This window comes from Toxotes jaculatrix, chromosome 4, assembly GCF_017976425.1.
Source record: "Toxotes jaculatrix isolate fToxJac2 chromosome 4, fToxJac2.pri, whole genome shotgun sequence".
Classification (NCBI taxonomy): domain Eukaryota; kingdom Metazoa; phylum Chordata; class Actinopteri; family Toxotidae; genus Toxotes; species Toxotes jaculatrix.
The window spans coordinates 29,978,608-30,005,299 of NC_054397.1; the positions used below are offsets into that span (position 1 = coordinate 29,978,608).

Here is a 26,692-nt window from a genome sequence, read left to right on the forward strand (position 1 = left end):
TCGTCATTACCAGAAGACCACAAATTCAGACACTACCATCAAATGTCTTTATTCTCAAATATGTGGTCAATTAAACGACAGTGCATAAAAGAAGAATTAAAAAGAAATATTCAGAACAATCTTTCACTGCAAATTCATTTCGGTTTTACCTGTCACCAGCAGGAACGGAGCATTTGCTGCTACTGAATGGAAGAAAAAGGGATTTTCAAACCTGAAAGATGTACATTTCTCTGTGGCCATGCCCGAAACATATTTTTAAATATTGCATGAGCGTATTCCACTGATTGGCTGAAGGTCATTCTTCACACTGATTTTCAGCGCTGACAGCCTACAGTCATTATTCAGCTAGCTTCATGCATTATACATGTGTGTGTGGAATATTATCTGATTGCCTTTAACATGTGTTTATTGTGTATCTGTGCACGTATGGCACAATGTGTTTGACTGGATACAGATGTAGAACTCATGATTACAGCCATCCTCAAAGGGCAGAGTAGTTGGCATAATTAACGTATGTGCGTGAGTGTATGTGTGCGTTGTGTGGATTCAGGTGCACTGTGAGTACTGTTTACGTGGATGTCAACATTTAGCTGTTGCTTGGTTACTGTTGGGCCATGTCTGACTGACACAAGTTTTTGCATCACGCTAAAGTCTGCTCTTAACAGCAGTGGCTCAGAGGATTCACCTTGTTAAATCAGCAATCTGTGATTGCACCACTGGTTCTTTCCTTGTTTCTCCTTTTCGCGTCATCTTTTCTTCTTTCACAAGCTAACGACTGTGTGCTGAAAACACACACCTATGGATGCTCAATTATTTTTTTCAGGCATGATAGTTAAAGTGATTCACCGTATTGTTAAAATGAAATGCTTTTGGTCGAAGTGAAACTTTTACAGAGGATGGGAGGCAAAAACAAAGCGTTTTAGCCGCCTGACCTCGTTGGCGCCTTGATCTTTGAGATGAGATTGGTGTGCCAGGGCCCTTAGGGGATGTGGTAAGAATGTAAGCATCTAGGTTTTGAGACTGAGAGTTTTGAGATCAAGGTCAAACGTACTCATTTATACACACACATACACACACACACACACACACACACACAGAGAGAGAGCTGTGTGAGAAAGCCTCACTGCCCTCTCTTTTAACACAGCAGGAGAATTCAATGTTCCTCAGTCTTTCTGTACAGCTTTGCTTTCCCTATCTCTCTCTCTCCCCTCTCTCTCTTATCACCCTGACCCCCCCAACACACACGCACACACACTTTTTCCCAGTCAGGCAAGTAGCTGGTTGCCTCTGTAGACTGCAGCACAGCATGGGTGGAACCCTGCTGGCGCGGCCTCTGTTGATCAATCAACACCTACTAATGGAGGGAGAGATGAAAGAGAGAGAGAAGGAGCAGGGGATAGAGGGAAGGCGAAGCAGAGGGATATAGAGATACCCGGACAGGAAGGGAACCGACTGATATGGGATTTAAGAGCTGATAGCAGTAAGACATGCTGGGTTTGAAGAACTTTGAAATTGACCGTGTTCACGGGCAAAAGTTCCCAAAATGGGGAAAAAAAGCTTTTTGTAACACAAAATGGGTCTTCTATCATTAGACAACATACTGATGCATACATCATGGCAGAATATGTAAGAAAAATGACTGTAGTTCTGATTTATTCACCTCTTCCCGAATCTCTATCCAATGAGTCTGTCTTCTGCGTGTGTTCGTATGTTAATTGATCAAGTACTCGTGGTTTGTTGGTTCTTAACTATATTTTTTGTTCACTCAGTGATGTTACTGATGTCTTTTTTTTCATTACATCGAAGACACAAATGGGAGAAATATATCATTCACTCCGCTGCATGTGTAGTAATCAGTTCAGCTCAGCTGCAGAGCAACTGCCCAAAACTCATGTAGATGACTGTCACGTTTTGCCTAAAAACAGACATTTACTGTCTTTGTTTATCATTGCGGATGGGAAATCATCAACTTTTCACACAGTCAGAGGGAGTAAAAGTTAGCATCTTGGTCATAGCTCAGCACCGCGGGGTGTCTCAGTTGTCGGGCTGCTGACAGTGCTGTTGGCTGGACACCCAGGCTAAGAGTATCCGAGCAGTCAACCGTTTCCATCACCCGTCTCCTTCCATTGCAGTTACTTTCTGTGATTGAGTCATTTTAAGACAAGTCTCTTTGTTTGCTAACCTTACAGCCTGCCACGCTGTTGGGTCCTGCATCTCCCTGCAGACTGTGAGGCAGCTAAAAAAAAGTGTAGAAAAGTGCAGTCAACTTTTTTGTGGACAGTCTTTGGACAGTTGACAGTACAGAAAAATGTTTGTAGAGTTCAGTGAAAAGCATGCCTTCAGTATCCTGATTTCATTTGGCAAGACGGACTTTCTGCACAAGTCTCCGATGTCTCATGCTTGTGTGGAGCACCTCCCTGAGGGTAAAAGCTCAAAGGATCACTTATAGTCTGGGAAGCTTTGTTCATTATATTTAATTGATATTTCTCACTTGGTTGCGTCTGCTGCTTCCCCTGTTATTCTCCTGGTTACTTTCACAACTCTGCAATTTCAGTCTATTCTTAACATTTAGATTTCCATTTCATTCCACATGGGTCATATTAATAGACCCCCACTGACACCGACATGTACACAATGCTGTGTGTTCCTCCCCAGCGTTTCAACCTTAGTTTCATCATTGTATTTTCCCAGTAACATTGTGGAGAAACTTCAGGTGTACAGATGTTTTTGGTTTTTTTTCCCCTGGCCATGCCGGTTATTTGCATATGGCAGACTCATGAATAAAGATATTAACCAGCTTCAGTGATTCAAGCCTTTACGGTAGCTGTTACTCTGGGGTTCGTTTTTATCTCATTGAGCATTCTGCTTGTCATTGTCATTGTAGCTGGTCCACGGTAGTAAATCGTCTCCTTTTATGGACAGTTTCTCTGACTGTGGACTGATGACTGATGATCACTCTGTAACCGTTTTCCAGCTTTGTGCTAATCAACAATTCTTGATTGTAATTAAAATTTATACATTGATGCACATAATTCCAAAGGGGGCATTCACTTTTTTCTTATAACTATACATAAGTATAGTTATGGTTCTAGCTTTTAGCATTTTTCTATTTTATTTTTATACTTTAGTCTATCTATCTATCTATCTATCTATCTATCGATCTATTTAATATGCTAATTGAACTTAATTTCAGTGTAATTCTGGTTTAAAATTACCATCAGGACATTACTTGGATTAAATGATTTATTCATGTATGTGTGTTACCGGCAGATTACTTTCCTCAGCATGTAAACTGGCAGCTCTGCTACAACAAAGCACAGGCGGCATAATTCATGTTAGCATCAACACATCACATATCATACATGTCAACCGTGTCTTGTAAAGCATGCATTAATATACAGCTATTTTCCATTAACACATAAGTATTGTAAGGGACATGAAAATGTTTGAATCAGCAAAAAGCACAAAGCAAAATCACTGTCAAGGTATAATTTTGTGCAATATCTGCTCCTAACAACCAAAGCCTGGTTAATATCCTTATGGAGATGCTAAGGCAGCTAAAAGCAGTTGGTGAAGATTAGTGAAAGATGCTGGTCTCAGTTCAATACTGACAAAGCATGAGAAGGGCCACACATTCCCTTTGGAATCTAAACCACACAATCCAGACTGAAATTAGTTTTCCTCCAAAATAGAGTTTGTAAATGGGATAGACACATGATTTGTAGAAGACAGGTTTGTATCTTTACACACATGCTGTGTGAGTACTAACAATGACTATTAACATTACACCCATTAAGACCTTGACTACACAGTTAGTTTCTTAGTGCTACACAGAGAGTTTCAAGTCAGCTCAGAATGTTTGTTGTTTGTAGCAACTCTGTCTTTTACTGGCATCAGCCACTGTGCTACATCATACAAAGAGTCAGAATCAGAGCAGTATATCAACACACCAACGGCACAGACGGACGGATAGATAGACAGACAGACAGACAGACAGACAGATAGATAGATAGATAGATAGATAGATAGATGCTAAGGTAGCCTGGTTTCCGAGATGGTGGCTCAGTGTTAATAATTCAGCTCACCACAGGAGGTTCGTCTTTGATGTCTCACTTTGAAGAACGCGTGCATCCCTCTCACATCACATTAACACATTAACCTCCTCACCAGTCAGCCAAGCCCTCTTCCTCCAACTCTGACTGTCTCTGCTGTATCATCTTCTGTTTCCTCTGTCTGGCCATATTTCTGCTGAGACCTCTTCTCTGTTTTTCTGTTTGTCTAACTGAACTCACATATGTACTGTGTGGACGTATGTGTGAATGAATCCGCGCGTGTGTGTGTGTGTGTCAGCAGAAACATGGGTGTGTGCCATAATCTCTTCATCTCCTCAGAAATCAGATCAAAGAAATTCCTCCAAGCTTACAACACAAAACACACACACACACACACACAGTTTTTCTGTTTCTCACACACACACACCTATACAAATACACTGAGCCCCATGCTCCAATTGCAGTTACAAGTGAAACATTATTTGCATCATTATGCATTATTAGTTAATTATTAAATGTAGCACTAAATAGTAGTAGCACTACACATACTAGGGAAGTAAACGTGCACCTGTGCTATAATTTATTCCTCTCACTCCAGAGCCTTACAAAACAACAGAAATCAGCCCCTTCCTGCAGCTGTTTGAGCCCATTTCTGTCTGATTTCCCACACCTCTATGAAATGCTCAGTAACTTAGTATCCAAACCTCTCCAAATGACAATATGAACAACACAACACAACACTCCTCCATGTTAGCACTGTGAGACAGCTCTGCTGTATAGGTTGTGCTAACATTATGCAAACAGCATGTCGCACAGCTACAACACAGACTACGTTTTATTACCCACACAATGAGAAAGAGGAAAAGACAAGTTCTTAACTCTTATATGTAAAGAATATTGGCTGATATGGATTAGAAATCCAGAATCAATCATGCTCTGTTTGTTTCAGCTGAAAATATTGGATTGTAAAAGACAATTATACCATTACCACGTTAGGGAGGACTTCTTTGCTCTCCACAAACCCCCAAAACATCCAGTGCTCCCAGCACCAGCACCTCCGTCTCTTTCCCTCTCTCAGATTTACTCCTAGAGTAATCTCATCTAGCTCCTCCAACCAAGACACACTTCACATTGCCATATTTTTTGGTGAACAAACAGCTAGAGGATATAAGAAAAACCCTGCTCGAAATCGTCAATAACTCAACGCTGGCTGCATGTGATGTCTCTCTCGTTCTCGCTACACACAGTCTGTTTATGAACAAGCTCAACGAAGATGAGCCAGAGCTTGTGCAGAATGGATCCCCATTAAACTTCTGTCCAACTTGGTCCCGACTTGTTCTGACATCATGCAAATATAGGCAACAATAACAAGCTCAAGGCAGCTACAGTTTTTTTTTTTTTAATTAAAAACCACAAAACAAGCACACAAAGGTATGATGCATAAAATAGAATAAAGTAGGATTACATTTAAATTACAATTAATAAAAAAACTAAAATTATAATTTAAAATAGGCCCATGATAACATAAAAACACCAAAAGTCATACATATATCATACATTCTGACATCTGTTCTGTTCTATTTCAAGTTTTTAATTTCATTAAACAGAAGTTAATGTAATGCTGTAAGTCTCTTCAAGTCTTGTCACTCTATTATGTTGCAGCTCTGATGTTTAATATATATATATATATATATATATTACTGTTATTATCCAAACACAACAAAATCAATGATAAAAGTCTTAAAACTGAGAACAGATTTATGTATCTTAACTTTGTGTCCTTTCCCCTTAATGTTCTCAAGATCCCTCGGATTTACGTGGTGTCAGTAAAGAGGTTGGGAACCACTGGACTAAGCCAGCTAATTGTATATAAAGTAGTTAAAGCAGTAAAATGCTGCTTAAACACTGATTCATCAGTATTAACAGTCTGATGATGACACACAATCAAATGTTAATCACAGGGGACACTTTACTGTAGAAAGAGTTCTTTAAATTTGAACTTATTCTGTACATTCTAATGATAATATTTCTGTACTGGCACATTCTTCATGCATGGAGCAGTGTGAAACTGTGGTATTGGTGCTTTTAATTGAGTGAAGGATCAAAGAAGGAGGATCTTCCACCACTGCAAACATCTCTAAAAATGAATACTTGTGACAGCACATTGAAGATGACACTACACTATATCATCTCAACTCCGGTAGCCTTTGTGATCATAGTAATACAACATGACCATATTATTACATCGTGTCACGTGGCCCCACTGATCAGACACTGGAATCCTGCTGTATCTCTCACTAAAAGCAATGTTTCTACAGAAAACACAAACATGGAAATATAATGTTTCACCCCCTCAATACACTTTGTCCCTCATGATTATAGCAGCTATGTAGTGAAATATGTTCATACGCTGCCTGAATTGAAGGGAAAGGTCAAGCATTTTCAGCAGTCCTTGTGATAAAAAATAGATTTTGTTTTGTAACACAGATGAACTCAAATTCAGAACACAGACTCAGAGTGAGGATGGTTTGAATAAAAAATAAAGATTTACCGCATACTGATTTATTGATTTGATAATGAATGTGGAATGGGGAAGCAAGGGTTCCTGCAGGCAAGGTAGAGGGCAAAGGGATATGATGGACGGTAGGGCTGAGCAGAGTGGGAAGTGAAGGAAATAAGAGCTGGCAGGCGAATGTGAGAAGTGAGAAGCTGAAGGAGGTGAGCTGGCCTTGGGAAGGTGAGCTGGTTGGTTGAGTGTGTCAGGCAGAGGCAAAGCAGGGGGATTTAGGAGGCTGGTGGAGATGAGCAGGTGAGCTGAGTGGTGAGCGAGGCAGGTGGACAGATGAGCAGGAAATGATCCTGAGGCACAGGGAAACACAGGTTAGCACTGAGCAAACACAGGAGAGGAACTTCAGCCAAAAAGCAAACGGGCTGAAGCAAAGATCCGGTCAAGGTAAAAGTATTCAAGTATCAGATGTAGCTACTTTACAGCTGGCTCAAGAATAAAGCAGATCATCTGGCTAAATAAGGACAATATTCCATTCAACTCAGTATGTTGTTAGTGTTGCTTTATGGCTTAAGAATTGCTTTTCATTCACATATTAGCCATTCAGTGTATATGCATTCTGTGTAGAAGTATAGAGAGGTAGTATTGTGTGCACATCCCAGCCTGCATTCAGACCAGCTGCAGGATTCAGTGAAGGAAATAATTATTAATAATAATAAAATTATTAATCGATTAATTAAACATATTGCTATGTTTAGTATTAAAAAATAGAGATTCAGCTTACTAGTCTCTGGTCTGTATTAGACTTAATCGGGTAAATGGCTGACACAGTGGTGTGGAATTGTTGGTCTGTATACCTGACTTGTATAATGTTGTATATATGTTTATTGGGAGTTGGGGGTGTGCAGCTGAACTTCTCGTCTTCTTGTGAAGATCTGACAGATGAAGTGATGCAGCCTTCCCCAAAATCTGGAAATCTCTGTAGTGTAAAATACACCTGGGTGGAACCGGGCTTCACTTCAGGCTTCACCAAAACACCTGATTTACTTCAACTTAAATACGAATTCAGCAGATGGCAATTTACAATAGTTTGAGTTTAAGTTTTTGGATAGGACAGTGTAGAACAGAAGCTAAATGAAATAAATCTTACATTTATCCACTTCATTTAGCTGATACCTGATTTTCATCTGAATACAGTTTAGTTGATGATCACTGAACTAATTCTTCTTTTTACCTACCTGTCGTGTGAGAAGTTCGTCGTACAGTTAAAAGTCAAAGTTGAGTCAAGTTAGATTGAGTTAAACTTTTTGCATTTAGAATTTAATATCCAGTGAATATTAGATCATGTCTTTGGTCACTAAACTGAACTCACTGTATGTACACACATCCACCACCCTCATCACAGCACCCTCATTTTCAGATATAGTCCAATCAACGAGCTTAGATAAAATCACATCACTGTGAATCCCAATGACAGGGCCACATCTGATCTTAAAGACCAATATCTTTGCCATATTTTGGAACAATAACATTTCACCCTCTAACACACCCATCCTCTTAGTCAGCACACAGATGTTAAGTAGAGTTAGTCCAGCTGGATTCTCGCTCCGCTGCCTCTCTGATCTCCTTACAGCTGTCGCTCATCTATGCGTCTTCTCTCTCCTAGGTATATTGTACAAGGGCAATGGCGAGAACATTTTCATTTCCCAGCAGCCCCCTGTCATCAGCAGCATCATGGGTAAGTACAAACATGATTGACATCTTTGAGCTTTACAACCTGCACATTTGCATTCAGTGCTGATAATATCATTGCAGGATGGTTGGTCATTTTGTGTGACCAGGGATTAAATAGTGGGAGCCACAGGAATCTCACGGGACCCAGAAAAAAAAAATCTGTTATAAAAATTCTTTTGCTTGGTGAAAGTGTGTTTCGACAAAAAGATTTTTTTCTTAAATTTCTGATTTCAATGTCTTCAGAAGTTCATGTTATTTGGAAGCGCCCCCACATGGAAGTAAACCGTGGATCTTTGTGATGGTGGACAGCGCATCTGTTTTTTAAACTCTTTATTTGACTTGACTTTGTCAAATAAATTCTTGGTCCACAATAGCATTCAATGAACTGGTCTGATTAAATTGATGTGGAACAAGTGTCTGTTTTATGGGAAAAAGCAGAACTGAATTTCAGCTTTCATCTTTCTCTTAGGTAATGGGCGTCGCCGCAGCATCTCCTGCCCCAGCTGTAACGGGCAGGCGGAGGGCAACAAGTTGCTGGCGCCTCTGGCTCTGGCCTGTGGAACAGATGGCAGTATCTTTGTTGGAGACTTCAACTACATCAGGAGGATCTTCCCCTCTGGCAATGTTACCAGTGTCATGGAGCTGAGGTAAGAGGGAAGGGAGGGAGGTTGGCTGCTGCTGCTGACAGCAGTATAAAGATTTCACTCAGAGAACAGTTTCTCAGGGTTACTGTTAACAGGTGAATGTTGGTGGATATGAGTAAAACAAAATAATAAGTAAAATGTTTCTTAAAAATAAACCGATTGAATTGAGTCCTTGTTCGTAATTAAAACCTTGCATTCTTTCCTTCGTGTACTCAACTGTTCAGCTCTACATCATTGGTCCTAGGGGACTTTTAAAGTAGTGCTTAAAAGCATCAAAGAAGAGAAGGACAGATGCGTTGCCACACTGGACACTTTGCTATTACAGTAATAAACATTTGAGTATTTACTCTTTAGCCAAACAGATGTATAAAGCTCTGAATTTAGAAGGAACAGCCTGGTTCAGTGCTGTGAATTTAGAAACGTGCTTCTGGCACACTCTTAAGTGCTCATTTCTCAAAACTCATAGCCATCTGAGATTTCCTCCTTGTCGACTTCCATGATTCAAATTCTGAATTTTCGCTTCAGCTTCTGTTTCTGTGTTCTGCTAAGTTTTTCTTGTGGTGGTTTTCATTGTAATACCTATCAAGCATCAATCTGTCCACTAACTCTCTCTCGTCTACTTTCCTTCCTGGCTTGCACTGTTTTAAAGAAACAAAGATTTCAGACATAGGTAAGAGTCACTAACCTTTAACCTTCTTCTTTCCATTTCACCGTGAATTTATGCTGATCACACACTGACTCATTTCTTCCATCTTCCATGTAAATCTTTAAAGCTGTATCATGTCGGGAAGAAGACACAGGCGAGGAAATTAGCTTAAAGTATAATTCCGGTCAATTACATCTTCACGTTTTGGTTTTGTCGAAAATATTCCCAAAAGAGATAAAGAAACATGGATTCATTACAACATGAAACATAAGAGACAATACAAAATAAACTACAGGCAGCACACAAAGCAAACTAAGTGTGATGCATAAAACTGAAGCAGGATAAAAACAATAAAAAGTTAGAATAACTTCTTTCCATAGTCCTGCAGTGAATCATGATAACAGCAAAGGCTGCTGGGCCTCTGCTACACTTCTGCCCAAACGTTATAACATGCAGATAAAAATTTAAATTGGTTCAACCTTATCTCATCTCTCCATGTCTTTTAAGGAAAAGTTTTTAAACACACTCACGTCATCCGGTTCCAAATTTCAGTCCCACACTTTAAAGATTTCTGTCTGTCATGATGACATTTTACTCACCAAAATAAAGGAACCCTACTAATCAGTGATGTTGCCATGTGACTCTCAGCAGAGTCAAGTTATTGGCAGAGAGAAAGAAAGAATGGGGGGGAGGGGGGTAACCCCAGTGTTTGCTACACATCTCACTCATGCCACTTTTTTATTTTTTGCCTACCTCTTTTTTTTGTCTCTCTCTCTGTCTTGTTCCCTCTCCCTCTCTAATCTTGACAAGCGTTCACAGGAAATCGAGCCGCTTCTTCTGGTGTCAGCTCAGATGAACAGCACAGTCATCACTTTAGCAGCCCCTAGCAAGGAGACGCAGCAAGGAGAGATGTGGGGGAAGGAGGAGGGGTGGTGGGGTGGGCGTAAAGATGGTACAGGGGGTGGTCGCTTTTCTTCTTTATTTCTTTGTGTTTAATTTTTCAGTCTCTTTATCCCTTCCTCTCCCAGCCCCATTCTCACTGTCCTCTTTAAAGCAACAATCAGCAGCAACCAGATATACTTATCCACATGTTTCTCCCAAAGATAATAAACTATAGGCAACATAAATGGATTAAGGTCATCCTTTTAGCTCTGTTTCTGTCTCCTCCAATTCCTGTACAAGATACCGGGCTCTTTAGCTGCTAAAAGCTGCACAGTGTTCACCAGCTAAGCTGCAGCTTTAAGTAAGATTTTTAATGGAACTGAATACTTTCTCTTTTTTTTAGAACAGGGTTTGGCAACCTTGAGACTTACAAAGATGAAGATGAACTGATTGCAAATTTGACAAAACTATGGAGCAAAGATCAGATTTTTGTGCACAGGTTTTCCTGGCGAATAAGACATTGAAACGTCATGACATGGTGACCAATCTCGTTTTCAGTCACAGCATACTGCGTTCTGGTAGCACTGTTTGTAGTAAAGGCAAATATTGTATCAATCTGTGCTGTCAAGAGGCTCAGTAAAAGCATCTACAACATCTTAAGCCTTAGCCTTAAGCAAGAAAGTTCTTCCATCTCTTTTCTACATCTAGCAATAGTTGCCCGATGTGGGTTGTCTTTGATGTCCTACACCGGTTGTGTGTGTTTTCTACCATTTCAGTAATGCACCTCTCGAAAGTTCTTGTGGACCGTGGCAGGTTTTTAAAATCCTGGATACGATGGCGTCTTTTATTCTGCAGTCCATCAGCGCTGCCCTCTCAATTGGCACAGCTTTATCAGATTTGCTTTTGAAGGTTTTCTCATGCCTCATTTCAAAAATGATGCTGTTACACCTGACGTTCAACACACACACTGTCACAGCAAAATGCACACTTGATTGGTGTCCTCTAGCAACAAACCCTTAACTCTGTTGTCCAGATGGGCTTATAAAGCCTGAGACTGCTCATCATGTCACGTGCATTGATATGGGATGGTTTTGCTTTTTTGTCAGGTGGCAACACCTGAGCTGCTGGACGGCAGCACATGGACCATTCAGCACAAATTATGCTCTGTTTTTTGTAAGCGCAACCTTTTTTCACGAACCTAATTTAGCTACTTGTAATTATGGGACCAGACTAGACCAGACCAGACTAAGTATATTATTTGGCAAAGCTGGATGTATGTTGGTACTGTAGTATAGTAATTGCTTTTTCATGTGCCACTGAAAAGGGCTTTGAATGCCTTCAATAGCACACATCTCCTTCCAAGTATCTAGTGTGGGAGCAAAGGAGGAGGTCAGGCGATTTAGTTACAGAGCGACAAAGATTTTTGTATGTTTGGATTTTTCTTCTTCTTCTTTTTTTTTTTTCTTTATTTGGAAGCCTGAATATGGTTGTTCTCTAGTGGGTCACCCAATAATCTGAAGGTCAGTGATTTGATCCCTTGGTATTCTAGTGTGTGGGGATGTGAATGGGACTTGTAGTGTAAAAGAGCTTTGAGAGATCTGTAAGACTAGAGAAGCTCTATATAAACACATCACCATCACTGTTATTGTAACCATGACAACAGAGTTCTTAACCTTCAAAATACCTATATCTATGCCCATACATTCAGTTCCTGGTTTCCCTGGCTCCTCTCTCTTTCTTTCTTTCTTTTGTTTCTTCTAAGAATGAAACTTAACCCAATTATTTTTCTTCTGCATCTTCTCATACACATACAGAGCAGAGCTCCATACCTGGAGTTTCTTTGCTACTGGCAATACAAAAGGATTGGATTATTTATTTATTTATGCAAATGTAGTTTTCAATTAAATTTCACTTTTTAATTAAAGCCCAACATCATCTCAGGAGGACTTGTCATGTCACAGAGATTTTTTTTTTCTACCTTCAGCCATTTCTTTATGTTTGCTTATTCACACTGGGTTCTGTTTCACTTGTCATTGTTTCATTCCCTCCTCTCCGGCGTGAGCTCTTTCTTCTTCTCTTACTCCACTGTCATCCACTACATCCTTCATTTTTTATCTCCTTTTATAGCCATACTTTCCTTTCTCCTTTGCCTCCTGTCTTTATTTATTTCCTTCCTTTTTATTTCCTCCTTCTGTTGTTCTCTTATCATGTGCTCTACATACTTTCCTCATCCAATCATTGCCTCCATCACTCTTTACTACACCCTTGCATCTTTCTATTTCCTGTTCCTCCACATCTTTTAATGTGTCCTGGCATATTTAGATGATCAAGTGCAATCCACATGTCAAGTTCATCCTCGGGCTGTTTTTCATTCAGCTGAACACACACATACACTCACACACACACACACACACACACACACACACACACACATTGATGCATGTCTCTAATAGGCATTGTCATCAAAAACATCCTCACGAGTTGTTTTTTTGGCACATGGGACTATAAAACTGAAAAAGCGAACCTCATTAAATGTTGAAAATGATAAAAGTGGAGGCAGAATTGTTGGAATATCATTGGGCTTAATTAACAGAATGGATCTTACAGACAGGTGGAAACAGACAGACTGCCTTCACTTTATATTCTAATAGAAGCAGGCAGGTCAAATGATTCAGGGAGTTTAATTAAGTTCTTCCTTACAGTTGTGTGTGTGTCTGTATTTGTTTTCACTGTTGTGTGGTCTGTCTGAAACCACTGGATTTTGTCTGTTGTGCTGCCTCGAGTCATGAAAATGTTTAAATTTTAATGGGATTTTTTGGCTTAAATATAAGTTAAATGAAAACAAACGTCTGGGCCCCACAAGTGCATACAAACACAGACTATCTCTGTCTCACACACACACACACACACACACAATCTGTCTATTTTTAGCTGTCTTAATTAACAGCCTGTGATCATCTGCTGATTATCACCAACCACTGAGACTTAAGGCCAGAGGCGAGTGCCTATGCATACGTTCATGCCTGTGTGTGTGTGTGTGTGTGTGTGTGTGCGTGTGTGTGTGTGTGTGTGTGTGTGTGATGGATTTTACATGACAGCGTGGCAGGCATCATTAAGAGTTTGTCACAGACAAGTGATGGCCCATTGCACCCACGTAGCTGTGTTGAGACAGACAACCAGACAAACCTACTGTTAATGCTGACACACACACCACATGAAGGCATTTGCTCACTTTCTCACTTACATGTATCGCACCTACACATAAATCAGGAGGAGAAAATAGAAAACATGTACACAGAAATACAGACACACACACACACACTCACACAGAGACACACCAACCACCTGGTTCATTATTGGCAGGAAATTAACACCAGTTTCTTGGCTTTCACTTCATCAACCTTCCTTTTATTCGTTACTCCTTCATTATCATCAGCTCTGGAAAGCCTCCGTCGTTTTCACCATTATAATGTCGCTGCTCTGAGGATGACAATTTCACTGTAAGCTCATGATTCCTTTGTAAAATTGCCCAAACTGTGCAGTGTCAATGATGTTTCCGGTCAAACTTTGGATCATGTGATGATGTGTTAAAGTCCACCGACGACACATGGTTGACTTTGATATCTGTCTTCTTCTGTCACTGATACTGACTTAATTAAAGGTACAACGTTGAGTCTTCCTAACTGTCTTTGTTTCTGTCCTCCCCTTTTGTCCACCACTTTCTTCCATAGCAACAACCCTGCTCACCGTTATTACCTAGCCACTGACCCAGTGACAGGGCAGCTGTACGCGTCAGACACCAACTCGCGACGCATCTACAGACCCAAGATGCTCAGCGGCGCCCGTGACCTTATCAGTAAGCACTTCCTATAACCAGTGAAACACTATGTTAGTAGAAATGAAAGCATTCTGTTGTCAATGTTAATGCAGTGTACTCACTGTACTCATGATGCGTGTGTGTGTGTGTGTTCAGGTAATGGTGAAGTAGTGGCTGGTACAGGTGAACAGTGTCCTCCGTTTGATGAAGCACGGTGTGGAGATGGAAGAAAAGCTACAGAAGCACAACTACTGGGACCTAAAGGTGCACGCGCGCACACACACACACACACACACACAAACACACAGGGGTACAGAGTTTAAACTGTACAACTTTCTTATCCTTGAAAGGTCATCCTCCTGTTTTTGTAAGACAGCAGAACTGTACTGACATGTTAGATGTAGAGTGTAGAACCTGACCCGATGCCAATAGCAATTTTAGGAAGTAAATAAATTATGATATATGTATACATGTATAAATATATATGGTGGTACACCTTTTTTCATTGAGTTTTTGTTGCTTCTTTTACTGCTTCTTGCTTCTGTAGGTAGGGAAACTCCGCTCTCACTGTCAAAATTCACGATGCATATGAATAGCAGTCATGAACAATCATATCATCTCTTTCCCTGGGAAGGAGTGTAAACCTCTGCCACAGCAGTCTGATAATGTGCCGAAGCAGAGAACGGTCAGAGCCCCTAAAAAGAACTGGTGCAGGAGGCACAGAGTCTTTGCAAGCCAACATACGGCACCTTGAATGAACTAAGCCTCAGGGAAGATGACATGTTTGGTTACTGCGTTGCTCTGGGTCCTGCAGGACTAGTGTCTGGGGAAGGGAACGGGATAGGGAACAGAAAGTGACAGTGAGACACAATGACACTTTAGGTATATGGGAGACAGCTTTCACAACTTAGGATGACACTTTTCACTCTACAGCCACACGGATCCTGTTAGAATTAGAGGAGTTTTTCTTACTTGAGGGGAGTAAAATTCAAATCAGCCAGTGTAGCATTTACAGAATTGGCTCTCAAAATTGGATCTGTACAGGCAGAAAGTTACTCTACAAAAATATCACACTCCTAGCTTGAGTAGTAACACTACTAACTGCTTTCATCAAGCTCACAGTCACATTGATTGACACATTGAGTCTTTCTGATTTTCATTTGCACAGCTGCTGTTTTGCTCCTCTGTATAATACGTTTTTATCACTCCTGACAATTTTCATTCGTATATTAATCTTGACTGACTTTCCTTAATACACTCAGGCTCTATTTGTTCTTTTTTTTTTTTGTTTGTGTGTTTGTTTTATTTTATTTTTTTTCATTTATTGTCTGCTGCAGCTCCATCCTGAATTCCCCACAGGAGAATCACCACACATTCATTTTCTCCTTTACACTGTGGAGTTGATGGATCAGCTGGATGAGAGTGTATGTAAATTGTGTGTGTGTGTGTTTTCTTTTTGTCTGTTTCCTACAGGGATTGCGGTTGATAAAAACGGCTTGATCTACTTTGTGGACGGAACCATGATCAGGAAGGTGGATCGTAACGGAATCATCTCCACTGTGCTGGGCAGCAACGACCTGACCTCTGCACGACCTTTGACCTGCGACACCAGCATGCACATCCGACAGGTGACAATCAAACATATGAATTGGGATTACCTTCCTGTGGGTTTTCTTAACATCAAGGTATGGCTTTAGATTTGGTGTCATTTAAGAAGATAGTGAACATGTACAATCTTACATGTAGGAGTTAGACTTCAAAATCTTTGAATCTGTGTGTGTGTGTGTGTGTGTGTGTGTGTGTGTGTGGGGGTTTGAGTTTTGTTGGCAGCACAGTGTAGTTAGAATATCTCGCAGAGTTATCTGAACTCTGACCGTGTGTCTTTCTCTGCAGAATTTAGCTCAGTTTGACCTCTAGCTTTTGTCTAGTTGACCTCTTGAGTTCACTTGTTGAAACAAATGAAGTGGCTGAGCAGACACTCTCAGGTTTCACAGCTCTTTCCCTTGATTTATGATATTTTAATAACTATAAAATCTATATAAAGTTTTTGTTAATTCTCCACATGCTTTACATGTAATTAATTTAATAGCATGTAATTGCATTGCTCCGTGTGGGTTGCTTTTTTGCTTTAATATCATCATTAAATCATGTGGAAGTTTAGTAGGCTGGTAAATGTATGTATTTATAAACATATTATGAGAACAGGCATTTACCTGTAAAAAAAAATCATTTAGCATATCAAAGACATTTAATAGTATCAATAAATGTAGTTTAAGGTGTTAGAACTGAAGTTTTCATACTTTAAAATAAGACTAGTTGTTTCATGTCAACCTTTGCCAGCAGTAGGCGTACAACTGTTATTTTAATTTACCATTTCTTTTTTTTTATAAATGCCTCCTCTGGGGCAAAAAGCAACTTGTCAGCAACTTAAGTGCTTGCCCTCCCTGCTTTCTCTTTACGGAGGCAGCAGACCTCTGTCCTCACTTCACCCACAGTACGCTGTGCTGCTGAACTCTGAGATCACGTACACGTTTACGTGTCATTATCGAACAGCACCATTAGGCCATGGGCACTGATTCATTCAGCTCAGAGTTTACTCAGAAAAACAAAATAGGCAGGATGCATCCAAGAAATCCACTGTATACGAGTTGTAAAATCAATAGTATTAGATGACTAAATACATTATAATATAATGAAATTATACAGTCAAAGTAGCATGTGGAATGAATCTCTCTCTCTCTCTGCTTCCCATCTGTCATCTCTACATCCAGGTTCGTTTAGAATGGCCCACAGATCTAGCCATCAATCCCATGGATAACTCCATCTATGTCCTGGACAACAACGTTGTGCTGCAGATCACTGAAAATAGACAGGTATTGACAGCAGTGCATGTTTCAGCTTCTCCTGCCACTTTTTAATCATTTAGCTTTTTTTTTTTTGGAGGAACATAAGGAAACCATATCAACTAACAAACATTATGTGTTTGTGTGTGTGTGTGCTCAGGTTCGTATTGTGGCGGGTCGTCCCATGCACTGTCAGGTGCCCGGTATAGAGTACACTATGGGGAAGAGAGCTGTCCAGACCATGCTGGAAGGAGCTACAGCCATTGCCTTGTCCTACAGCGGCGTCCTCTACATCGCAGAGACGGATGAGAAGAAAATCCACCGCATTCGACAGGTAACTGTCAGGACACCATGACACATTTATGTACAGTAATTTCCTGATTATGAAATGAACAGAAGTATCAAAAGTACAACTTCCCCTCCAGTGGCCGGTGGTACTGATGCTATGAGTACTCGCAGCCGTAGTGATAAAAAAAATCAGGAGCTGAGAGGTAAACGTTCCGACCTCAGATAGAAGCAAAAAGCTGGCCTTTAAACCAACCCTCTGCAACCAGAGGGATCCAGTGATACCGCTATAATGCTTTGAGCCGAGGTCTCCAGATCTCATTAGATTCGTCATTTGTTGCACTACTGCTTAAATCCACAGTCAAAGGCCTTTTCAAAGCTGGAAAATTAGATGGTATTTTAATGTCTTCATAGAGAGTTTTCTGTGCTTAATTGAAAAATATCTCCTGCTGGTAAAAATTTGTCCCAGTTCTAGGCTTTTGGTGGTTCTTTAGCCTGATTCCTAGATTCCTCCGCTGGAAGTACCTCCACCAAGGGCATTGTTGTTTGGAGAGATTTCTGTGTCGATATCATCCACTCCGTGAATCTCCCTCCCATATAAATTGTGCCGTCCAATAGTTTTAGCCCCTGTCATTATAGATGGGTTGTCCCAATCTGGTATCCATGGGGACTGTGTCATAGATTCTTTGGTATAGCTAAACTTCTGCTTAGTGCTGACCCAGATTGGTTTATGCTGACTGTCCTGAGAAATGTAAGGACAGTGAATGACCAATGATACGACTGAGCATTTTGAGCTGGTTGTTTTTTTGTTTTCTTTACTTCTGTTTCCGTAGTTTTAAAAACGTCTGTTTCTTTCCCCACTAGGTGTCGACTGATGGAGAAATTACCCATCTAGCTGGAGCGCCATCTGACTGTGACTGCAAGGTATTACACCACAACTATGTTAGTCACCCGTGTCCTTTAAAAGCTTAATTTCACTTATCATCTTAATCTCGATTCCCCTATCATGGTCCATCTGTTTTGTCCATCAGTTCACCAAACCCATGCTCTGTACCAGTCTAATACACTACAATACAATGGTTGTAGGTCTGTGATTAACATAGATATATTAATAATATAGCAAAATAACAAAAGTTAAATTCTTCATATATTCACTTCTTTTCTGTCTTTGTTTGCTCCTTCTTCCTTCCCCACCCCCTCATACCTCCCTCTGTCCTGCAGAATGATGCCAACTGTGACTGCTATCAAACAGGAGATGGCTATGCCAAAGATGCCAGGTTTAATTGTCCTTCCTCTTTGGTGGTGTCTCCAGACGGGACGCTGTATGTGGCTGATCTGGGAAACATCCGGATACGGGCCATACGACGCAACCAGCCACCCACTGGTACATATACACCCATCACAGTTGCATCCAAATGATGTTCCCCACCTCTCTCAGTATTTGGCAGGGTGAAGATGTTATTAATACTGTGGTTTTATATCACCCTTCTTTAGCAACTGTAACATTTATGGTGAAGTTTATGGAGTGTTATGGGGTACTCTACATTCACATACTGGCCATGATGTGTGTACACATGGAATGTGGATCACATGAACTCATATCTGGGCCAGAAAGAATGCTGTGCACCAACAAACAGTTGTTGCTTTGCAGTAATGTTAAATGGGTGGCCACACAACACGCACAAGCAATATGGGACTCACTGAAGAGTCTGAGGGGTTGAAGAGGTTAACAGCTACTGTAGCAGATTACTTCAGACCAACCCGAACTTCATGTTCTCACAGGCTAAATGATAGGTTTGTGACTAAAAAGAAACTTTTGGCTCTGACTGCTGAAGTGCTATCCAGCAGAACTGACCTGAATATTTTCCATACCCATTACAGACAGTGATCAAACAAAGTTATGAATAGAATTTTTCTGTGTATACTGTATTCCAAAGCAGTGACTATAACAGGTGCTGTGATGATGCTGTTTAATAAGGTTTAATAAAGAAAAGAAAGAAAATAACAATAGAAAATAAGGTTAACCATTTGTCCCCTGTCCTCAGGCTCTCTGGCTTCAGGTCCCAGCTCCTATGAAGTGGCTTCTCCAGCCTCTCAAGAGCTCTATGTGTTTGATACAAATGGGACTCATCAGTTTACCATGTCTCTGGTTACTGGAGACTACAAATACAACTTCAGCTACAGGTTGGTGTGTGTGTGTGTGTGTGGAAATGAACACATATTTGCTTTGTGAAAAACTCTTTGCAGTCTCTTCATTTTTTTAAACCCAGTTTTCACTTCATCATTTTCCTTCCTCCATTCCTGGACTCTCAGCAATGAGGAGGACGTCACTGCGGTGACAGACAGCAGCGGGAACACCCTCCGTATCCGCAGAGATACCAACAGGATGCCTGTACGTGTGGTTGCTCCTGACAATCAGGTGAGATAAGCTAAGTCCTAAATTAATTTGTATAAGGCATTCAGTTCAGCAACATTCTAGGTTTTTTAGTTGATACGGTTGCAGAATTGGTACAAGTGTTTTCACAGAATTTTAGCCATATTTTGATTTGAAAGGACAAAGGATCCTGTTTTGTGAATAAATGGTACGTGGCTGAGAGAAAAAGGAAAAATGTCAGATGTAGGTCATCAAAAATACCTGCTGATTAAAGAAGCCAGTCATTTTTTTTAATATAATTTTGAACACTATCTCATGTCTCAAAAAAGTATCAAAGAAGACTCCGTGTTTACAACGTAGAATATTTATCAAAATAAAATAAACATATACCGGTGTTTCTGTCTAACATGATGACACTCCTGTTGACCTGTTGGCCTGTGGCTGTGCATGTTTGTCTTTTTGTGCATGTATAGGTTATCTGGCTAACCATTGGGACTAATGGAGGTCTGAAGACACTCACGGCTCAGGGTCAAGAGCTGGTTTTGTTTAGTTACCACGGCAACAGTGGCTTGCTGGCTACCAAGAGCATCCAGATAGGCTGGACTACCTTCTATGAGTGAGCAGCATTACTGTGTTTTATTTTTGAGTGCGAGTGCATGTCTGTCCTGCTGTGTGCTGACGGATGGATGGATGGATGGATGGGCAGAATTATATCAACTCAGAATGAAGCTGATATAACAATGGTAAAAAAAATAATTTCTAACATTTCTGACAGAATGGCGTTGCCAAATATGCTGTGCTCCTGCTAAAACCAGCACAAAATGGGCGACACCTGACAGGTGTCAAGCTGAACTGATGAAATTATAACATGCAGGCTCAATTCACCACAGTTTCTAAAAATGTTATGTCTATACATAACCTTTCATGGGTCCAGTGGATAAGAAACCATTAGTCTTTTGACAAGAGATTTTAAATAATTGAAAACATAGTTTCATAACAGTAGAACTTCACTGAATTTAATGAAATGGTTAGATCCACTTTAAATTGCACCTTCCTTAAAATTGGCCACAGCCTGCTGTGTGTGTGTGTGTAGGTGTGCCTGTGTGTGTGTGGGAGATTCAGGTATTTCTTTTTTAACATTATCCATAAAGCACATCACAGTAATGGCAGCTAATGCCCCCTTTTATTCCTCCCTCCTTGCATCCCCACTGTCTTTGAAGCTATGACAGCGAGGGCCGTCTGACTAATGTGACCTTCCCCACTGGTGTGGTGACCAATCTCCACGGCGACATGTCATCGGGGGCTGTTGCTGTGGACATTGAGACGTCAGGGAGAGATGAGGACGTTTCTATAACAACCAACCTGTCGTCAATAGACTCCTTCTACACTCTGGTACAGGGTAAGGTGCTTACACAAGCAAAGTTTTCAAGAGTGTGTTGTTAGTGCCCTTGCACTTACCCATTGTAAACGCACACAGGTGGCTCAGGTGAATGCTCCACGGGACCACTGTATGTACTGACCCACACATAACAGTACTGATAGAGGGAATTCTATCCACCATACATGATTTTGCAGTCTTATACTTGGTTTTTCATAGTTTATCCAGTTTTCTGCTGCGAAGCAAACACACAGAAACCCAGTGACACACAACGTAAAATACAGAATGTTTCCTGAATGATGGTCTTATTGTTTGCTCCTTTCAACAACACAGTTGGCCAGTACTCAGTGGACATTTGGTTTGTCATTGTTTCCAACTGTGATGTTTTCTATGAATTTCCTTATCCCTCTGTTTGAGGATACAATGGGTTGTCTATTAGCAAATCTGCTGTTGTTTCTCGGGCTACTAAACAGCCTCAGCTTCAAAGGTGTGTGGGCTGACACTGACCCAGCCTTTCGCTTATAATCCATGTAACGTTGAAAAGGGGGCATTGTTTTCATTGATTTTGTGTGCTGGAGGTTTGATATATACGTGGAAGCTGTAATAAGCTCCTGCAGCTCTTTCAACGAGATCCAGTGTAAATCCCACCTAAAAATTGCTATTCCTCAGAGCCAGCTCAAGCATGTTTAACTACCCACTGCGTGTGTGTGTGTGTGTGAGAGAGAGAGAGAGAGATTCAGGTATTTTTTATAGGTTTGATAAACTGCAGTAAGTGCCTGCAGCTCTCTTAACAAGTTCAAGAACAAAAAACTGTATAAATGTAACATTAGCTACTGCCAGCAACTGTCACCTAAAACATCCTGTGTCTATTTCACAGTAAAAGCCATATTGAAATCTCTTCCCTTTTACTTTGACGGGGACTTTCTCTCATCTTGATTTATTTTCCTGCGGATTGTGTCACTCCAGCACCTTTTGTCACAGTTGATAGCAAAAGTTGTAACCTGCATTGTTAGCTTTCTATCTACCGCCAAGAACAAATCTGGGATGAAGAAATCCGTCATCTGTCAGTGTCATCCCCCCCTGATAATTACAGATGTGAAGGGAACCTCAAAAAGAAAAAAAAATGCTAGATTCACCATCCTTCATGTCAGACGGTCAGCCTAACCGGCCAGGGAAAACAACAATTTAGCGCTGATGTCCTTGTTAAATCTGAACTAATGAGCCAGTCGAAGCAAAGCCTCCGGCGGCCGGCAGTGATTTGTTTCAGAGCAAGCTACATGTGCCCGGAGTGTGAGGGAAAACCGAGGCGATTCTCCCTCAACTGCAGATCAGTATTGATTGGAATGTAATAAGTTATTCAAAGCCATGAAAAGCGTAGCATTCCTCTCCATCAATCCATATGCATTATTTATTGTTTCACCTCCTCACTATCATCTAAACTGCAGAAAAGTGCCAGTGCCACTTTGAAGACTGAAATCACACTTTAGATTTAGATACATCCCGAAAATGGTCAACTAATATTAATGCAGCTGTATTTTGTAATGTTTGTGTTGTTGTTGAGTGCTTTGTAAAAACTGGCGGAACATGGTGGTGCAGCTGGAAAATTGAAATGGGAGTGGTGGTGAATGATCAGCCTTAACAATGTTAAACCACAGCGTACAGCCACCATAAAAAGAAAAGGAAACAACAGCAACTGTAAGGATTGCAGCTTCTATTTCCAGGACTCTGCATCAAATGTCTAGATGTTTTTTGTTTTTTTTCTTTTTGATGTGCCCTTGAAAAATGATGGTGAGACTGTCAACATAAAAAAAAGTACTTTGAATAGTTGTTAAAAAGATAATCAGTCAAAGAGGAATCATTTACATGATGGGATATCAGAAGGAAGGAGAAGGCGAAATGTCTATAACCTGGAGAGCCTCACACACACACACACACACACACACACACACACACACACACACACACACACACACACAGCCATTAGTCCTGCAGGAGGTCAAGGGGAATCTAATTAAAAGAGGTTGGGGGATGTTAATACCTGCTCTGTGCTCCATTAGCAGGTTCAAACACTGCCCACAGAAATTAATTGTACTGTTTTCTCTCCTCCCATATATTCCTTTATGTCTTTCCCTCTCTTACACTTTCTTGTTCTCCTCTCTTTGTTTCTCTTCTTCTGTCCTTTATCCTCAGTTCTTTTTGAATACAGGCTGTGAAATATTGCTTTGATGATATTGATAACATACTTGTTTTTATCTTTCCCTCATACAGACCAGCTTCGTAACAGCTACCAGGTGGGTAATGACCACTCACTGAGGGTCATCTATGCCAATGGGATGGACACACACTACCAGACAGAGCCCCACATATTGGCAGGTATGCAGTTTTGAGCACATCAGCATGAATATATATCAGAGGTTTCATGTCTGTGACAGATTCGTTTAAAATCTAAAATAAGGTGTAACTGTTCAGTGGCTTTATCTTAATTCAAACTGTGCGGTATGTGTAAAACACTGGCTGTAGTGTGTCTACATGGCGGCTGCCTATGAATTATAAATTGCCTAGTACCCTACATGACAGATGAGCATGTGAATGGTTGTTAGGCAAGAGTTTTTGTGTTGTATCTGAGGCCTTCTCTGTGACAGGAACACAGCTCTGTGCAGGTAAAAACCATCTGATGGGCCTGTTTATGAAAAGGTGTCAGTGTAACGTTTAGATGTTCTACTCTGACACTCGGTACGAGCCACTGCCTCTCCAGCTGTAGTGATAGTGTTTTCAGCTCGCACTTTTATTTGATACATTACTTCGTGCTGCAAATATCTATTTTTTGTCCGGTAAATCTTATCTTGAGTCTTTATATTTTTGATTTTTTGTATATTCTGGGTGCCTGAATTTGTCTCTTTGCTGCTGTGACGGATGCAATTTCCCCATTGTGGGACTAATAAAGGTGTATCTTATCTTATCTTACAACTGATTGCTAAAATGAAATGGTGAGAGTGATCAGTGTCTCAGCCAAGTGAAAACATGAAGAGGAAAAACATTCCAAAAAGGAAAATACATAATAAATCTGGATTTATTTATCAGTGATTTATCTACTGTTTAAAGAGATGCTACCTTCAGAGCTGTTTTTTTTCCTGGTAAGGAGACCTTGAAAGGGTCCTTAACATAATCATAAATGGATGTTAGGCCAATCCATGGTAGTGTGTGGAGGACATCAGGACAGCAGTGCAGTCTGTTGGCCGTCTCTGGCTCAGGCAGGTGGCACAATGCTGGTCAGCATGAAGCTCAGTGGTCCAACAAAGCTTTCAACAGGCTGCAAACAGCAGAATGTTCAGTGTTCAGGCTGGAAGAAGTCTTTGCCCAGTTGTTGCCGGTGGACGCCACTGTTAATGCAGATGTTGGCGTCCCCCAGCTACCAGGTGGTTGTTTAGGCACATGAGTGGTGACCCGTATGCAGTCCGACTCACATTAGAGAGGGGAGAGACACTAGGGGCCTCGGCTGTTGATGAGTCAGTGCTGGGCCTTGAGAGATTCTGGTATCAAAATCCATGTACTGTGTTGCAAAGTTAATTGTTTGAGCTAGTTTGAGAAAGAAAAGAGCTCAGGAACATTACAGCACTAACATGATTAGAAAGCGTTTCCATCCACTGTAAAAAGTGTGCAGCACCACTTAGTACTTTTTTTTTTTTTTTGCATGTGATGATTTAGATTTTCTCTCTTTCTTATCCTTATTTAGGTGCTGCTAACCCAACTGTAGCCCGACGCAACATGACGCTGCCGGGAGAAAACGGGCAAAACCTGGTTGAGTGGAGGTTCAGGAAGGAGCAGACCCGAGGAAAGGTCATCGTCTTTGGGAGAAAGCTCAGGGTGAGAGCAACAACAGAACATCTAATGACTAACTGCTGACCTAAACTAAACACAGGAGGAGGAAATAGGATTAGATTGACATGCGTGTTCTTTAATTGAAAGTGGGATTTGGCTCAGTCCATTTATTCTCAAATTGATGGTAACACTTAGAGAGTCCTCTTTTCTTACTTTTTTTTTTTACAGATTCACGCAAATTTGGTACACATTTAAAATTACATTTGTGTGGTTCTCAATGAGAAGCCAAACCATTTAGATGAGGCTCAGCTCTCTTTACTTTCAGTTTAATTTAAAAAAGCAAACACCCTAAAAATTCATCCACAGCTTTCGAATCAATCACAATCCAGCATTTTCAGTGTCCATGGTATAAGAGTACAGGTGTTGTCAACATTCATAACTTCTCCTATAAAGAATCTTATTACTCACATCATATGTTTAAATGCCAGCATAAAGTTATGGAGAAAAAATAGCTGACAAATACATTAATAAACATTTGAGTGTGCTTGCAACACATTATAATGTGTATAAATCATTTAGCATTTTTTTTATTTTAAATTATTTTAATTAATTGTATTCACTTGCATAAATTCTATGATAACATATTCTTATCGGAATGTGTTCAAATATTTTTACTATTACACCATCTATCCATTATCTGTACCACAGGGTCACAGGCCAGGTGACTACTCAGTTACAGGGTTAACACATTCACACCTACAGGCAGTTCATAATTTCAAATTCACCTGCTTGTTGTTGGACTTTTGGAAGGAGATACCCACACAGAAGACATTAGATGTAAATCCCACACCTTGCCATGAGGCAACAGTTCTCAAAACTCACTATCCACTGAGTCGTGTGATTCTTATCATTTAGTCCCTTGTCTGTGTGGGTGGGGGATGCAGGTTACAGAGAGGTTTCTCTTTCTATCTGTCATGTCATGTCTGTTGTTCTTCCAAGCTATTAGAAGAGATGGAGGGGGCAGTGATTTGTCTACAACGCTTGAATATTACATGGAGTGCTTTCCAACCATCCCAGCCTAACAGGGGGAAAGATGTGCAGTCATATCACCTCTGGAGAGTTTGATCCACACAGAGGTGCCACTCTCAGCATGGTCCAATATACTCTAATGAGTGCAACAGCAAGCATGGAACACTAGTGGTAATGGGGACTGTTGTATTGTGAACAAGAAATAATGAGTTGCAGGTAGACATGTGTTTGTTAAACGCGCAAGGGTGAACATAAATGCATTGTATATATACTGAATATGTCAGCTACACACGTGTGATTCATGTGTATGAGAATTTGTCTTCACTACACACACTATTCCAGTTTAAGCCGTTAATGATAATGGGTTGACTGTGGGGCTGGATGAACAGCAGCTAACTTTAATCCAGTCTTTTTATTAAATGGCAACTGGGAGCTCAAACACCAGTGGTATTGGGCCCTGACTGTTTTTGATCAGAATTATGATCATTATCACTGTTATAAAAAGTAGTAGTGGTGGTAGTATTAGTATTATTAGTATTGTTAGTAGTATCATTAAAATGGGTCCAAGCATTATGCGTGCTGGAAGCCTTTTTTTTTTTTCTTAGGCTGGATTAATCTAATTCTTCTTCTTTATTCTTCAAATTCAAATTCTTTGATTGTGGAAGGAGCTATATAAATAAAAT

The 26,692-nt window shown here is 40.5% G+C and overlaps 1 protein-coding gene across 1 annotated transcript in view; it reads left to right on the forward strand.

Annotated features, from left to right (window-relative positions):
* The window catches only part of LOC121180655 (teneurin-3-like), a 212,901-nt gene that overhangs the window by 167,223 nt on the left and 18,986 nt on the right, over nucleotides 1-26,692 (forward strand). Inside the window, exons 26-40 of the mRNA XM_041036246.1 lie at nucleotides 8,225-8,296; nucleotides 8,762-8,939; nucleotides 14,196-14,320; nucleotides 14,438-14,545; nucleotides 15,755-15,909; nucleotides 17,053-17,154; nucleotides 17,285-17,458; nucleotides 18,274-18,333; nucleotides 18,631-18,793; nucleotides 19,455-19,593; nucleotides 19,723-19,828; nucleotides 20,257-20,399; nucleotides 21,004-21,182; nucleotides 23,430-23,534; nucleotides 24,895-25,025. Of these exons, the coding sequence (XP_040892180.1) occupies nucleotides 8,225-8,296; nucleotides 8,762-8,939; nucleotides 14,196-14,320; nucleotides 14,438-14,545; nucleotides 15,755-15,909; nucleotides 17,053-17,154; nucleotides 17,285-17,458; nucleotides 18,274-18,333; nucleotides 18,631-18,793; nucleotides 19,455-19,593; nucleotides 19,723-19,828; nucleotides 20,257-20,399; nucleotides 21,004-21,182; nucleotides 23,430-23,534; nucleotides 24,895-25,025 (1,940 nt within the window). The remainder of the gene's footprint in view (nucleotides 1-8,224; nucleotides 8,297-8,761; nucleotides 8,940-14,195; nucleotides 14,321-14,437; nucleotides 14,546-15,754; nucleotides 15,910-17,052; nucleotides 17,155-17,284; nucleotides 17,459-18,273; nucleotides 18,334-18,630; nucleotides 18,794-19,454; nucleotides 19,594-19,722; nucleotides 19,829-20,256; nucleotides 20,400-21,003; nucleotides 21,183-23,429; nucleotides 23,535-24,894; nucleotides 25,026-26,692) is intronic.